Below are 13,207 nucleotides of genomic sequence, written 5' to 3' on the forward strand. Positions count from 1 at the left end.
TTTATTTTCCTTATTTTTATTCTCTAGAGAAAATAGGTGGGAAGCTTATCTTCCTCTGTTCTCTAATACAAGAACAAAGGCAAATGGAATGAGATTAAAAGATAGAGAAATTGAATTTATTTCATTTTTTACAGAATGAAATTAGACACGGGGATTCCATGCTCTATTACATTGCTGAAGCCAGGAATTCAGCAAGCTTCTAAAAGACTCAAATTTCTGTGGAGGGCAAAACCAAACAGAATTACTGCATCTTACTTCCCTTATTTCAGAAGGGAAACATATTTGCCTGTTTTGCAGGCTCAGTCAGTTACCTCTGAGGATGTTCCTACGGTAGGGGAAAGCAGAAGACCTGGCACGAGTCTTCTAATGCATATCTCTGCCCCATTTGACACTGGAAACCAGTGAGACACAAGGTGTTGGAATATGTGGGCTTTGAATCGGATCCAGCATGGTAATTTTCTGTATTTCTTTTGATAAGCTGGTAGAATTCTGTGACAAAGAACTCTACTACAACTCTACTAGAGTATTAGAACAAAGTTCTGTGACAAAGTTTGGATTTGACCTCTGATCAAAGTCTCTGTTGTAATACTACTTCTATTATACTAATGGGTGGGCTGAGCTTTATTTTAACATTGTTTTATAGGAGAAAAATCTGTAGAAAAAAGTCCTTGTGAGTTATGTTATAGAAAGGTTTGTGCATTATGAAGCACACGTGTATATGTATAAATGTGTGACAAAAGCAGCTTTTAGAGTAATTTACAAAAGCATTTCCTGTAATGGTTTTGTCCAATTAGTATCCCAAAGAATTGTTTTAAAGCTGAAAATGAGTGTGCACATACTTTGGTGTCTTACTGTAGTGTTTAATTTTGACGTTGCCTGATCAAATTTCAAGTTTGTAGTAATATTAACTCATGGCTTTTAAGTTATGTGTGTGACATGTGGGTTTACATACTTTTATACAGAGTGAATTAAGAAGTCATTTCAGTATTGGATAGTTTGCTACTCTGTTATCATCCTACCATTGGGATGATTTTTTTGTGTATGATCTGTTTTACTCTGCTATGACAGGCATATGCTCAGCAGAAAAGAGCTATTTTCAGTTAGTTTGCCTTAACTGGGAAAACCAAGAGTTGTTGGTTGTCTTCTCATAACTTTTAATTGCGTTGTATTAAAACCCGGGTATAAGGCAAAAAAATTATTAGGAGTCTGTGTAAATGATGGGAGTGCCAGCTGCCTTTGGAATTTGCCCATTCTTACAGATTTATTAAGAAGGCTATTTTGTGTGTATTCTAAGGGCTTTATTTACTGGCCTTTCTGAGTTGAGATCTGGACATACAAACTTGCATAGAGATATTTATGTATTTTATTTTACCTTAACAGTTCCGGTGGGATTGCCTAGGCTGCCTGAGGGATTTTCCAGCATAGTGTAAATAGTATAAATATTTTGAACATCTTTATTTCACGAAAAGGAATATTTGAAATGCCTTTTAGTGAGAAAATCAAAGTGAATGAAGCTGTAGTGACTGAAAGCAAATCATTTTTCTTTGTTCTTACAGTGCTTTTCCCTACCTTCATACCCAAATTCCATGATTTATAGCTAATGATAGATTTATTCCTCTTCTTACGTTGTTATGTATGTAAAATTACATCAAGCATGGGTATTAAGGCTGTCAGTTCTTCCAGGTGGTTTGTCATGCTACTGTATGCTATTATGCCGGTTTCCTATTTCTGCCTAATTAGAAGTAACATGTTTAGTTTTTCTTCAAAAAGATAATGCTGTAAAACGAGGTGCAAGCTGTACATCTATCTCTGTGTCAGTGTTACAGTTCCGTAGGCATGCTTCTTTATTTCTGTTGCCACCTGCATGGAAATGGTTACAGCATAACAGAAGTGATGACAGCTCTCAAAACATACCCAGGAACTCCCTCCTGATCTTGTCACTTTTTCCTTAAGGTGTTACTTGTAACAATGCTCAGGTTAAAAGGTTAGACAGTGTAAACAGCTGTCTTTAAAACACTTGCATGGGTCTGTGAGGTGTGCTTCATGCCTCTGGGAAATGTAACAGATGATCTCATGCTAGCACTGCTACCAATTAAAATATTAACACCATCCAATAAAGAAATGCGATCTACTAAATGTCACTAAAAAAAATTCTCTGAACTTCATGAGTTGCACAATGGGTTTATGAAGAAAATATGTTCTTTGATGGCTAGAAAAGCCTCCAGACCATGGGAACATTCCTGAAGTATTATTTAACATCAGTGTTGTCAGCTGATTTCAGTGTAAACTTAGCATGCTTATTTTTCTTTTCATGACAGTGAAAGGTTGAATCTTAGTTTGAACATGATCAGCCGAAGGAGCAAAGTTCCCAAACTGTGTGGAACCAAGGGTGATGTTGAGGATGCCTGGACTCACCATGCTCCCTGGCAGTTCCCTTTTACATCCATGCTGTGGGCCTCTGTCAGCACACTTAACTGCCACTAGTGGTGGTGTCTTTCCAGTTACTACATTGCTAAGACCCCTCTCTTTGGTAGACATGAGGGAGGAGCAGGTACCGCTATTATGTGTGTGAATGTGGTGTGCTTCTTATAACACGTGTAAGTGATGTAATGCCCTATGCTGAAACTCTTACTGCCTGGCACTTCATTGCCTTTAATGTTTCCTTATGTTCAAGAGATAATTCCAGACAGAAATGTGATGAAGTGAAGGAAGTTTGAAAGTCAGTGATGTGGTTTTTTTTTGCTTTGGGAGGAAGTTACTCAATGTCAATTGCCAAATAGGGTTCTGGAGGAAAAAAGACAATCTGTGAAGGACAACAAAACTGCAGGAAGCTACCACAAATGCATGTTCAGGCTGTCTTTACATGTGTGAATACACTATCAAAGAATCCAAAGCTTATTTTGGAGTTTAAATCCCTTGAAAGATTTGTTTTGTTTTTCAAGCTTTTGCCCTCATGTCAACTTCAGAATAATATTTACATATGTATCTGCTACAGGAAATGCTGATTAGTTATTGTGACTGGCTTGTGTTTGCAACTGTTATTAATGAGAACAACTTGCTGTGGTATATAAACAGTTTTTAGTGAGTGCTGTGTAGCTGGCTGGCAGCTGTGCTGTATTAGAGTGTAGATAATCTTGTTTTACTTAAAAAATAGTAAGCTCTTACCTCGGATCTCAGATAAAATTTCTAGTCTGTGAATGTCAGTTTCAAAACTCAAAGGTGGGGTTTTCAAATTCCTTTCCTGCTAGGCAGCTTGATAGTAGTTCAGAACTCTGAAAACGGGGAAGGAGATGCTCTGGATAGTGCAGCATAACTGAGAATAATTTATTTATATTTTGAGATGAGTATCCACATTCTGGTTTGGTATTGGGTGCTTTGTGTAACTTTGCTGTTACCTCCTACAGTGAGGTAGGTGATTCCAAATGCAGTGATCTTGATTTATTTACTGAATGGTAAAGAAAGGAAATTAACGTAAAGAGTTTCATGTAGTCAAAGAAGAAAGGAAAGATCCAGATCAGGGTTTTTTTCTCTCTAGGTTTCATGCCTTGTTAAGATACATCCTTCAAAACATAGTATGTTTTGATTTGCAACATATTACTGGTATCGGCCTTGGTATGCTGCAATATAATGATGGGAAACAATATAATGATGTGAAGCCAAGATAAAGGGGTGACCTGGTTCTCTAGTTAAGTGATGTTGACTCCAATGGGAAAGAGACTCTAAGACTCTACTGGTTGATTGGCTGATGGATTTGTTTTAATTTGTAGCATGTGTTTAGGGGAAGTTGGTAGTAGGTAGGTGGTGGGACAGGTGGATCAGTTTTGGAATATGTGATATATGAGCAGGGTTTTTTTCCTTAGGTTATGTTCTCTTGAAAGCTTGAAGTTGCGTATAAACCAGCAGTCTTAAAACACTGCATCATCTGTTCTGATTAGACTTTAAACAGAATTCCTGTAATTCAGTACAAGAGAAATGGTAGCGTGTCTCTAGTCTGGGAATGCATTGCCTGCTGACTTTAAAATAGCCCTTTTCTTCCCCATGGAAGCAAGAAAGCTAGCTCAAAGACACAGCTGGGTGAAGCCACAAGAACCACGTCCTTATTAGTTTGAGGAGTTTGAGTCTTGTATGCTTTCAATTTTCTGCATAGCAGGGGTGTCTTGCCAAATGTTGCACATAATCTTTAACATTCTGGGGCCAGTTTTTCCAAAGTGGTTTGTAGTTGCTGTTGCCCTTTTGATGTACGTTATTCAGCATATGCAGTTCTTGATCTACAGAATTGCGAGTTACATAATTAAATCAATAGGGCAAACTGATGATAGAGTCCAAGATAACCAGTCCCTTCTGTTACCTCAGTGCTGGATAGGTAGGCTTAGCAAATCAGTGGGATCTTTTCCCACCTCCCCCAAACAGGGCAAGTGACTTTTGAAGAGATGGAAGCGTCCAGATTATGTAGTTCCAAACTTAGCAGTTTTACAATTGATGTACTACAGGGTGCCTAAATATTTATGATGTGCTGGGCTTGTTTTTACCCATTTATTGAGACCAGCTTTCATATTCGTACACCAACAGGGACAGAATAGGAGATGGGCATGGAGGACAAACACAGATATAGCTCCCAGCTTGATTCTGGAATGGCAGGTTAATTGGGTTGGCTTTCTGTAATCCTTAGTGGATAAAGCATGGTATTTAGGGGAGAGCCCCATATCACTTAATATAGCATAGTTAGGGCTGCTTCTGGGAGGAGTGGGTTTCATTGAACTGTTTTGTTGTCAGAGAGGGCAGTTTCTTTTCTGCACCTGAAGAACCTACTGTGTTCCAATAACTGCCAGGAGGAAGCAGAGCTTTTGTTTTCTTTTGAAGGGTATGCCAGGTCTGAGGTAATGAGCTTCCATGTTCGTTAATAGTATTGATTTTCTTTTATTGTCTTTAAGTAAAAGACTCAATGTGATGGTGGGCAACCACTTGAAGAGTATGTTTGCTTTATGAAAGCATTAGTTACAGAAAGGAATAGGTTTACTAGTTCTAGTTCTATACCAACTTCCAAAAACCTAGAATGTGAAGAGGCCCTAAGCAAAAGGTGTAGTTGCAAAAACAGTGCATTTGTGAAATTGCCTGGTTTTGTTTACCGATTGTAAATTACACATCTGTGCCATAAATACTAAACTTGAAAATGAGGTCTGATGATATGAAGGAATTTCTGTCCTCATGTTGGCAGCTAATAGTCTAGTTGACAAATGGCAGGAAGGAAGCATGTAAAAATAACACAAGGTTAAGTTGGCAGAGCACAGTTTCTACCATCACATCATCTTGTCATTTTAAGTAAGTCGTTGCTAATTGTTAGGCAAGTCAGATTCTCTTCTACTCTTTCCTAATTTGTTTTATTCTTTCTTATGCAGGGTATTGCTTAATGGGAGATGCAAGGTCAAATATAAGCCAGTGCATTTTAATTTATTTAATTTTTGGTCATGGTGTCAAGCTGTAACTATGAGGAGGAAAGGAAAATGGATTTGCACACAATGCAAATCATTTAATTGACTACTTAGTTTGGCATTTTCTGTATTTGCATACTGTACATACTGAAGTGATAGACTTGCAGAAACAGTCTCTCTGCAGTCATGTTAAAGACTGAAAATGTTCCTACACATAGTGGGACAAACTTCCAGTGCTTTGGGGTGGAGAAGGCTAGGAAGAAGCCTCTGCAAAGGAAAACAGAAGCCTTTGAAAGCTGAGCAGGCTGTATTTCTTTTCAGTTTTGGAACCAATTCTAAATGGATTAATTTCTCTTGAATTTTTTTTGAGGACTTGCTCCTAAATTGAAGTGATTATTGTTTTAAACTAAATAGAATTGCAGCACACTCTTGAGAATATCATAAGTCTCCTTCTGACCTCCCTGTTAACTGAGATTTCATTTTAAATCTTTGAAGCCTGGTTTAAAAATCAAACTCTACAGAGAAGTTATTCAAGAGGGTTGGCCTTTTCACCAAGTGCTTTAGGAGTAACTTCACAGTAATATTTTGCAGAGACTGAAATATTTCAGGTGGTGGTCCTGAATTTGCAAGTACTCCTGGGCATTTCTCTTCCCATTGTAATTGTAAAGAGTGAGATCTTGGCAATGATAAGGCTCTTGGTAGTTGTGATGTTATTGCCAAGTATTTTTTATGTGAACTGGAAAACCTAGTGAGTTGGGTTGTTTTTTATTTTCCATAAAGAAATCCCCCTGAAACAGATTTCCTTGAAGTCTCATAAATCCCTGCATAACACCTTATCAGCTCCATTATCAGAGTTATTTAGTGATTTAGTTCCTTGTAAGCATGTAATTTGCTGCACCATTTATCCACCAGTTTAAGCTTTGTGCAATATATGTGCAATTTTTCAAACCTCCCCTCCCCAATTTTACATTAGTCTGATACTTAGGGGAAAAACTTTCCCAGATGCTAGAACAGAAATTTTGTGCGTGCTCTTCTCTGTTAGAAATATGGTGGGATTTGTAAGGTACTTCCCCTTGTGCAATAATATTGTGACTGCTGTTATTTAAGGCAGAAAATATAGAGCCTTCAATGAGTTACAAGAAAAATGGTAATATTTATTGCTTTGTACCTGAAAACCTTGCCCATGAACATGCATTAGAAGGAGAATTAAGTTCTGTTTTCTCAACTTTATAGTTTGGATTTCTCTAGCAATAGAATGTTCCGTCTTTGCTCACTTACATCTCCTCTCTCTCATTTGATCCTTCTTATGTTTTGATTAAAGCCAGCTGCAGCTTTTTCTCTTGCTGTCTTTTCCATGTGTATATGATTGAAATCATAGGCATTTCACTTATGGTCAATCTATCAGTTTTAGCTAATGTTAACACAGAGGAGCAGCTTGGTTGTGCATAATGACACAGGGTAAAAAATATCATTCCAATTCACATAGTCATGTGGTAATTCAGTGTATTACCTTTAACTTTGCATGGTTGCCCAGGAGGAGTTCTGTTGTGTTGTGATTTTTTTCTTTCTTTTACTTTCATTTCCAAGCTTTGACTAAAACAGGGAGGCAAAAGAATGATATCCCACTTTTAAATTATTTGTCTGAAAAATGGCAATTAAATGGATCACCCAGGATATCCTTTTAACTACTTCTGTCTTGTCTGGTTGAATTTCTTCCTAACAACTGTGTAACATTTTAATGCTTATTTTATAATTGAAAAACCTGTGTAAGTTCTGTACACAAGTCTTTGGATTGCATTGTAGCATGCTAAGCATAGTGAGGTCCTGTCTGAATGGAGTGTCTCAGTGCTATAGTAATAACAATAATAACATATTTTGGTAGCTAAAGCATATGTGGAAGGTGACAGTTTGCTTCTAAAATTAGAGCTATGCATTAATATGAAGGTTTTGAAGTGACATTGCAGTCAAAGGATTAGCTGCTTGTTTGGTTGGTTGTTTTTAACTCTGTTCTTTGACATTCTCATTTTTAACACTGTTTGCTTAAAGATCTGGAGAGCAAAATTTCCTTGACAAAGGGATTTTGTAAGTATGTGGTTTTTCAGTGGCTAAGCTAGATGAGCTGTTCTGACCCTACACCTGCCTCCCCCAGTGAGCCAGGATTTCTGGGTTTGCTTTGCAATCTCTGTGCCAGATTCAGCCTAAAAATGCAGGTAAGCAAACTCAGCGTGGACCCACTTATGGACTACCGGAAAAGAAAGCATATTTACCCTGAGGTCAGGAGTGGGGTGGATTAGGAGGGAAAATTGGTGTGCACCAGAACAATATGCTGCCTTCCTGCCAGTCAAAAATTCTAAAGCATTTTGGGCTTGCATGGTTAAAAATAAAAGAAGGAAAAAAGAGACCTTCTAACATTCAACTCAGTATTTTCTAAAGCTGCCTAGTCGGGCGATGTGTACATCACCAAGGTGCTATTCCGTGTTTGGTCTTTCACTGTTCTTTGCTACAAAATAAAACAACAAAAATTTGGTGTTGCTGTCAGCTTTTAATGGCACAGCTTTACACTGGAGATCATTAGATTCTCTGCCACCTTGGAATTCCCATGTGCTGTTAGTATGTTGTTTGCTTTCTGGTTTGAGCTGTGTCCCTTGGAAAAGGTCATGTCTGCAGTGTTTTTGGAAATTGTATTTATTTTCCACAAGTGTGCAACTTCAAAATAGCTTAGCTACTTGCATCAGACTTTTCCTGTTCAGGGCAAAATAGCCTCAAAAATAGCTTCTAGGGGATATGGAGTAGTTGGAGTGTGAGTTTGTGGTTTCGTTACTTGCAGTTTGAACTGAAACATATTTTAGTTTTTCATTAACTGTTATTTACTTCAGCATACCATGCAATTGCCCTTCTTCCCATCACCCTGACGGATAGACATCTCTGGCATTTTTAAACTACTCTGCAAAATTAGCTGTTAAAAGGAATATGTGCTGCTGTGGGTATGTCACAATATTAACCTGTAGCATCAACTGATTCTGATTCATATATCACTACAGTGATCTGCTGTTGTGTGTTTTCTGTATCTCAGAGAAGAGGAACTAAAGTATTCACCAGGCTGTATCATCACTAGAGGAAAAGCTTATGTTATATTATCATTTGGTCAACTCCTAGAAAGTACTAGGTAGTTTCCAAACGTACTAGCAAGTTGACAGACAGTGGACTCTTTCTGAGTCATTCTCCTGAAAAGTACCAGCAGTGTGTTCCAAGGGATTTTTGTACATTAAATATATGTGGTGAATACCAAAAGTCCTGCCTTCCCTCTGTGGCATATGCATAATTTGAGTGATTTGCCCAGGGATGCCTGGGCAGAGGGAGGGAGCTGAGTTTGCGTGTGCAAAGTATCGGGGTGGTATCATGTAATTCAGGCCTGTGGTGTAGGTTGTTTCTCCCTGGCTTAATACAGGAAAACTACAGGCTGGCTGTTCTTGCAGACTGTCTGTCATTTGGCCTTTTCAATACATGAAAAAGTGTGTCTCTGTGTGTCTTTTCCTGAACACTTAATCTCTGAGACAGAGTTCTATGTTTACAGTTGCTCAGTACTGCATGGCATCTGAGCATGCAGCAGATTTACATGGGCATCATTCTGCTCCCCAGCCTTTGCTGCAGGCATTCCTAACTTACCTGTTTGGTTTTTAAGTTTAAAAGAACATACTGCCTGTCAGCAAAGGGAGGCAGAGGAAGATAAGGGTTTTCCAAAGTGACAAAAGGCTGGTTAGGACTTGGCCCAGGAAGAACTTTGAGCTTCATCTGACCTGTGCCAAGGCTTTCTCTCAATCTTGCATTTACCAGGAGGATTCAGACTGCTGCTTGTAGACTTGGGAAGTTAAATAGTCCTTGAACAAAAACTACGTGCGCACTGGGTAGTTTCCTAAGGGCGTTATCCTCATAACATCTGTCCAGAGAAGCCCATCAGCAACTTGGGAATGATCAGGAATAGTTGCTACAGGGGGTACAGCACATCTTCACTAAGCATATCACTGTTTTTCAAGGGAAGAGAGTTCTCAGTTGCACTGTTGTGTAACACATGCTGCCCAGTATGATAATGATGGGTTGGGATTTTTCCAGGTTTTTCAATGTCATCTTTTGCTCTGCATTACTGGTTTTTGTCTCATTACTTTCTGTGGAAGTGAAGAAGTTGTTGGCTGTTGAGCTCGGTACAGAAAGCTGCTGTTCTTGTACTCTTGTCTTGCAGTGGAAACAATTTCTATTTAGTTGGTTGAAATTGTCTTCCCAGTGGTCATATATTGGACAGGTTCAAAATGCTGCATTAGATCTAGACACTTAATTTGAGCAGTGGTGACACACAAGCAAAACAGCAGCTGTGCCTGTGAACCCTGTATCTACGCATCAGTGAATTTCTTTTTGAAGCAGAAATTGCAGGGATTTTTAAACAAAGAATTTAATCTTTAACCTTTGACAGTTTTTGTATTTCCACGAAAAGTTAATGCTGCTGTGGTCCAGAATTGTCACTTTTCTATTAAGCACTAGGTCTTCTTGAGCTGCTTGATATTACCTAATCCTAAACTAAATCCAAGCAATATTGCACTCCGAAGCTGACTTGCATCTTCCTCTTTGCCTTCCCTTTACATATTAACATTGATTTCTTATAAAAATTGAACATCTATAGCTGTTTCACCCTGTTAATTCAAGTATGTAAAGCTTAAAAGGTAAGCTTAGTACATCACTGTTAAAGCCTACTGATGTCTTACAAAGATGTTGCACTCTCTTTATACGGAGGTCTAGCAGTATATTACTTTCATGCAGTGATAGCTCTAATTGGAAACCTAATAGGATACAAGAGATTTCAAAGACTATCACAAATAATAATAGATTATTTTTTAACTGTGAGATATTTTTATTGTCAGTCCTTTGGGTTGAAGCTGGAAATAAAATGCAAAATGTTGCAATATCTCTCATTGGTTCAGGGGGCTGTACTCAATGCTAATAGCGCATCACATGTCTTGAGTGCTGAAGTGCTCCCGGTTGGCAGTTCTCATGATATAAATTCCAACAGTAAATGATGCTAACAAAGCTCAAGTACCTGTTCTATTCAGTAGCTCCACCTTTAGGGGAGGGAGGGGAGGATGATCATGGTGGAACTTGCAGTAATGGCACTGTGTCAGTAGGTTGCTGATGCGTACATAAAGAGGTAATTCCTTGGAGTGGTAGCTAAGGGTGCCCCAGAGAGTCCTTTTCAGTAAGTTACATAGTTAAGCTGATGTCTTTGAAGAGGTAGAGCTTCCTGTCAAATTACAGCTCCCTTCCAGTCTAATGCACAAGTGGTAGCTGGAGAGTACTGAGTGCCCAAATATATAGACCTGCATAGGACACGGACAAGTCATTAAGGTGGAGTGGGATGCCGGGAGTGTTCAGGGGGACTGGCTTTTACTTTAATTTAGTACCACTGTGTGGGGTTTTGTGTTCTGAGGAGAGAAATCTCTCCCTGGTGGCTAGTGTGTCACTTTGCAGAGAACCTGTCTCCTCTTATTGCTTTCTTACATGCTTTCCTTGCCTGGAAGGATGCTTTTAGTCATAGTCTCACTGTTGTGTTGAACTATTTAGCACCAACATATTGAGAACTTCTATTTTTAGTTTAATCTGAAAATAAATTCTTAAGTTTGATAACAGAATTAGCTCCCTTTCTCCCCCGATTTTCCCCTGCTCCGAGAACATGCTTTCCAGCACTGCAAAGAGCAGGAGGGGGGAGCATTACTCTGATCACTGTTGCTACATTGTGAATTTATGGTTCTTTAATTGTATTTCTATTTGTAACACTGTTACTAACACCTAGCTATTACTCTGGTTCCCTTTACAGTAATCAAATGCATATTGTTGTTGCATATATTGAATATATTGGATTGTCTTCCTTCTCAAGTAATACTGCTCCATGATTGTTGTAATATGAAAAGAGCCTTTTCTTTTTAATCCTTCTGTCTTACGTTAACCTTGTTAGAAGAATAGAGAAAGAAGAGCAAGGCTGGTTTTCATTGTATTAGGGATGTTAAAATCCAGCCCCTTACAGAGCAAGGAGAGATTTCTGAAGTCATAGCACATCCATGATGGAAAAAGCTGTGTCAGCACCTCCCTCTGTGCAAAGGGAGTTTTTTTTCAGCTCTGGCATCTTAGAGATAAAATACTACCATAGCAGCAGAGAAAGGAAGAGGTAGCAATGGAGTCCTAAACCATTAATGGCTTTGTAGGTTGAGCTGTACTTAGAAATGCTCTGTGACATATGGTGCACTACAGAATGTAACTGTCTGAGGATCTCAGTAAAACTAATTTCCAACAAGCAGGCATTTTTTTTTCTGCAACACCTTTAATTTGTACTGCTTTTGGTGAGCTGCTGGCAGGTTAGGGAGAAGCTGGAGTTACACAAAGCTGATTTGAGAAAGCACTGTTTTAATTCGACATTGTGATCTTAATTCCCCTTACAAAAACAGTTCCACAATGCAAACAGTATCAGTGGGATGAGTTCATGTGACCTCATTTTAGAAATCAGTGTAGCAAAATGATGAAAGTGTAGAGAATTTTGACATCTAAGAGTATCATCCTGTATTTGTCTTCCTTCAATTATACCATGAGTCTTGGTTTAGCCATTTTAAAGAACACACAATATTAAAAAAAATCAACATAAGTCCTTAATTTATTTAGTATGGTCTCTGGGGTACAGTTTTATAAAAGCTGAGCTGGAAAAGTAATTTCTGAAATACAGTAGGAAATAGTTCTTTAAAACTTTCCTGTTGAGATTGTGTAGCATGTTTAAGAGTACTTCTGGGCAAGGCTGCTCTTATGAATGTCAGGAGAGAGAGGCTGCAAACCATACCCCACCTCTAGTTTCTCAGCTTTGCTAAGCAGTCTGGAGCACTAATAAGCCTAGGTAAGATTTCTGAGATTTTTGGAAGCATTTAATCTACTTCTAATCCCTGTCTTTACTTCAGGTGCTGTATGAAATTAAACATCAGAAACTTTCTTCCATATCATATTTGAAGAATGTAAGAGGTTGCATGTATTTGAACTGTGGTACTATCCCTAAACTGTTTGGTTTTTTTCCTCTTAGTGCTGGCCCCAAAGGTGATAACATCTACGAATGGAGATCAACCATTCTAGGACCTCCAGGTTCAGTCTATGAGGGAGGTGTTTTCTTCCTTGACATCACATTTACACCAGAATATCCGTTCAAGCCTCCAAAGGTAAGAGACCTATAGCTGACTTTATAAGCCATGAACATTCAACAGACCACTGACTAGCAAATGGTGTTAATGGAATGCAGCCCATTTGAAAGCCACTCTAAGAATAAGCTTAAGCTTACTTCAGATGTACATTGTTTTCTGTTAGCTAATGTTAACTACTTTTACATCCTCTTGATCACTGTTTTAGAGCTTGCTTTCTTTTTCCCTGCTTCTGTTTATAAGCCCCCTACACAATTAGTGCAAGCATCGATACAGGACTGAGAAACTGAAAAGCAAATAAACTTGGGGAGAGGAGAAAGGATATCAATACTTGTTTCTCAAACCACTCAGTTACCATAAGCATAACCGTTATATATGTTTTGGCCACTGAAGTAGTATTTAATTTTTCAGTTTTGTTGGGTACTTGTGCTGTTCACCTACTTGTACAGTACCGACTTTTTCTGTAGGTGTGTTGTATTTGTGAAGCTCTTACATTCCAGTGTTATATTCCAGTGCTGCAAGGCAAATACCAGTGCAAGTGAATGTTATCCTGTGGTTCACGTT

The 13,207-nt window shown here is 38.5% G+C and overlaps 1 protein-coding gene across 7 annotated transcripts in view; it reads left to right on the forward strand.

The window, feature by feature from the left end:
- Positions 1-13,207, forward strand: part of UBE2E1 (ubiquitin conjugating enzyme E2 E1) — a 46,034-nt gene that overhangs the window by 25,784 nt on the left and 7,043 nt on the right. For all 7 annotated transcript variants that reach the window (XM_062607173.1, XM_062607174.1, XM_062607175.1 and 4 more), the window contains one exon: positions 12,532-12,664. In XM_062607173.1, coding sequence (XP_062463157.1) covers positions 12,532-12,664 — 133 coding nt within the window. The remainder of the gene's footprint in view (positions 1-12,531; positions 12,665-13,207) is intronic.

This window comes from Pezoporus occidentalis, unplaced genomic scaffold (assembly GCF_034315485.1).
Source record: "Pezoporus occidentalis ecotype Australia unplaced genomic scaffold, CSIRO_AGI_Poc_V1 ctg120, whole genome shotgun sequence".
Lineage (NCBI taxonomy): Eukaryota > Metazoa > Chordata > Aves > Psittaciformes > Psittacidae > Pezoporus > Pezoporus occidentalis.